This window comes from Bombus fervidus, chromosome 16, assembly GCF_041682495.2.
Source record: "Bombus fervidus isolate BK054 chromosome 16, iyBomFerv1, whole genome shotgun sequence".
Taxonomy (NCBI): Eukaryota; Metazoa; Arthropoda; class Insecta; order Hymenoptera; family Apidae; genus Bombus; species Bombus fervidus.
Window position 1 is genome coordinate 8,980,040 of NC_091532.1, and position 3,977 is coordinate 8,984,016.

Here is a 3,977-nt window from a genome sequence, read left to right on the forward strand (position 1 = left end):
ACCATAGTCATTCATGATACAGTGTCCGCTTAAAGCCACGAGACGTGAATTAAATGATCCCTGACGGTCGATGCTAGGAAAGAAACGTCGGTAGAAAGCCAAGCAGGAAAATCTAGAAACGGGTCGTTCGTTGCTGGAGACCGTGAGTCGCGTCGTAAATACGTAGTTAGGGGAACACAAATACCTAAAATGATAATCTCTTTACGAAGGATACAGGAAGGTTTACGTTCCATGGCCCGTTTCGTGGCATCGCTTCCTTCTCGGGCTATATCCCCGTGGCTTACTAACTCGTTCGAATGTAAATGGTGAATAGCGGCCCGCTAGCCGGGGTGCAGCCGAAGGAGGCAACCTCAAAGCGCACGGCAAACAAAGTCTTTGTTTCGAGAAGACGGCGCGACTGGAATGCTGCCACAGAACATTAACCAAGCAGCTAGCATAGCAGAGAACATAGTAATGTTCCGGCGAGCGGGCTAGGTGCATAATGTGACGTAACGTAATATAATGCGACGGGACCATGCCGTTCGAGCTGTTGCATGGAGTAAACCGAAAGAGCAAAAGTAGAAACCACGTGGAAAGACGGCAGTCGTAGGGAATGGCAGGGGAGGCAAATCATACGCTCGACGAACAATTCCATGGTTACAAGGTCAAAGGGACTGCGCTGTGGCTCGAAAACCTAGCTGCTGTATCGTTTTTTAAGTCCTTCGCTTTTCCCAGTTAGGAAACGTTATGGTTTCTCTTCTTTCTCTTCTTTTTTTCTAGGCAATTCTTTTTCACATACCTCCTTCGTTTTCCTTTTTTTGTTCCTGTGTTTTAAGGAACACAGGGTGGATGCAATATTTTCGTGGAATTTTCGAAACGAGATTTGCTCTGCCTACGCTCGGCTCAGGGATTAATCCCCCGTAGTACTGGCCTCTGTCGGGCTGTTTCAAGGCAGATTTCGTTGTTCCACGCGATTTCAACCGCGCTTTTAAACGTTAATAATATTGGGCTGTAAAAAGTGATTTACTGGCCTTCGTAGTTCCTTTATTACTGTCACGAGTCGGTAGAAATCAAAAACATTTCTAGAACGAATCTAAAAATGATGTAAAGTAAATTAGCTATTTAATGGCCGATAAAATTTGATTCGAGGAAAACAATGTACTTCGAAAAATGTGCACAGAACTCTTTGGAGAGTGATAATCGTTTTCTTGGTCACTACCCTTGCCGTAGTGACCTATTTGCCCGCGTAGACGAATATCGATACTCGTCATTTTCACGCCGCGGAAGGCAGCCCTATCCCCTAGTTCCCGAATCGTTTTCTGTTATTTCCATATTTCAAATTTCAATCTCGAAATTCCCCTCCACCTCGCCCTTCTTCGCGTGTGCTCGCACACGAACGGACTGAAACTTTTCGTGCTCGGAACCCACATAGGGACACGCGAAATTGAACTTCGTACGAATACATACGGACCTAACGGTTACACCAACGAACTCGGGAACGTTGTTGTATCTGTACGATACGCTAACTCGATAAAGCTACAAGCTGAACCGACGTTGTGTGCGAACAAATCAGGAGAGTTTAGAGGTCTGTACGAAGGTCTTAGCTGCGCTCGCGATGCAGAAATATTGGAAACACGCGGATTAAGTAGGCCATGTAACGCAATTGCCATGAATTTACAGGCTGGTACTTGAACAATGCTATTTTATGCTGTCGGTTAATTGTTCTAACCCAAATTTAATCGAAATGAGACTTGTAAGAGTATATTTTAAAGTAACTTGATTAGTTATTCATCGTACAAGTTATTTTTTAATATCTATCCATTTCCGATTGAAAAACTAACAGTTCTTTAGGTTAAAAAATAAAATCTACCTACTCTGATACTCGGAACTTAATATTCATAATCTGTTAGAAAATTATAGAAATCTTCTAGATTGAAAATTCAATCTGTCCGCTCCAGTATGCAGAACTTGATATTTATTTTCCATTACAAATCTATAGAAATCTCCGCTCTTCTAAAAATTAATCTATCCATTCGTTTTATAATTTTCGTAAAAAGCGGCGTCAAAGGCACCGCAAGATCACCCCAACGTGTTCATAATACGTGTATACCCTGATGAGGGAGGAAGTTGAGAAGACGCAATCGCGAAGAAAGAGGAGAACGTGCAATAGCACGAGGAATGTGGAGGATCGTGATAGACGAGGAAAGAGGTTGGCGAACAATCCATATATGCAGATCCGAGATTTGCAAGAGGTGGCCGGCTTCGATTCTGGGCTCGAAGTTATTATCACATATATTAGATAACTGACCCTGCTACCCCTTGCTGCCACCTTTCTTCTATCACTATACGTCTGTTGGCGTGTGTGGCTGCCGCATTTCGCCCACCCCCGTACCTTCTCGCCCACCCCCGTACCTTCTCGCCCGGCAGATACAATATCGTGCCGGCTGAACCGCGCGGTTATGGTAAGAACCCTTTATTGTTTTATATTGTTTCCAAGCTGCCTTTATTATATGGCCAGAGCAGCCATCTCCTCTACTCTTCCTCTTCTCTCTTTTCCCTTCTTCCTCGTTGTACCGTAGTGCCGGCAGAATCAAAATAAAATTGCCGTGAACGTGCGCGCTAGTATTATACGAAGGATTAGGAGATGCGCGAGGGGATGCTAGGCAAGAATCAAACTTCGCAGAGAATCAAATTTAGTCGGAAACCAGATCTAACAAAAATAGGAAATGATAATTTCAATTACTAACGTATGATTATTTAATGGATGATTCGTTAGAGCTTCGAAATTACCTCTCTGATCCCTTGTTAATTGCTTATGCAAAATTTGAATGTAGCTTATTGTTGACTATACCACACCTCCAAATACTTATCATCTACTATTATACATCGCAACTTTAAGATACCCACAGTTAAAGAAAAAATATCCAAATTCAGTAACAGATATAATATAAGAATTAACAACCACCAAAACCCAATTACTTGACACAACGGATCAGATCCGCAAACTAAAAAGACATTAATCCTTTAGATTTAAGCATTAAATTCAACTAGAAGCAAACATACTATAAACACCTATAATCCAAGTTACAGTACCACGCCAAAATAATTTACTTACAATTCTCAATGAGAATTGATTATAAAAATTCTACCAAATAAAAAAATCTACTATTAGGTCGTCCGAAAAGTTTCTTTCGTTTTATAAGGAAATAATGGATGCGCAACATTTTCCGCTTTATATTATTGTATCGAATTACGTATGATCCATTTTGTTCTATCAAAATAAAGATCACAACGTTCGACAGATTAGGTTTCATGTTTGTATAAAGATGCCTCGTTGTAAAATACGTCTGTATAAGAAAGACACTTTTCGGACAACCTAATACATACGGGATAGCCGAACTCACACAGCCACTCATGTGTCGCTTCGATTGTTTGCGATTTAAAATAATTTGGGTTAGACTTTTCTCTAGTTACGGTCATTTTAAAATGTCATCGATTACGGAATATCGAATATTAATTGAGACACAGGTAGTTCTTAAATCGCCAGGCTCGTAGAAATATGTGTATATGTTAACAGTGTTCGATTTTACGCGCGCAAGCGACAGTGATAAAGGCCCGGTACGAGACGAAATTGACAATAACAGCGTTGCGGCGTCACGTTCATTGTTTGCCCGGCGCGTTACCATAACGAAACGGGAACTGATGAAGTGGTTCCTCGAAAAATGACAATGATTATCGAACATTTTAATTACAATATTTACACGCCTATCAACGTGAACAAAGCTGTTTGTCGACGGCACGCTTGTTCCGGCAAACGAACGATTACAGGTCGATCATCAGTCGCTCGATGCAGATGGTCGTTGATGGCGCGTGGACATTTGATGTTGTCCAGCTTCTATGGTTGTTAATAGCATAAGATCACGTGTGAAATATCGGTCACTGCAAATTTGTCAATAATCGAATCATTGTATTACCCTCTGAACGATACTTGTGAAATA

The 3,977-nt window shown here is 41.4% G+C and overlaps 1 protein-coding gene across 1 annotated transcript; it reads left to right on the forward strand.

The window, feature by feature from the left end:
- Positions 1 to 402: 402 nt before the first annotated feature.
- On the forward strand, positions 403 to 1,001 carry LOC139995696 (uncharacterized). Its single transcript, XM_072019396.1, is given in 3 exon segments — positions 403 to 461; positions 551 to 675; positions 904 to 1,001. Coding segments are annotated over 3 exon segments (282 nt in total).
- Positions 1,002 to 3,977: the final 2,976 nt, after the last annotated feature.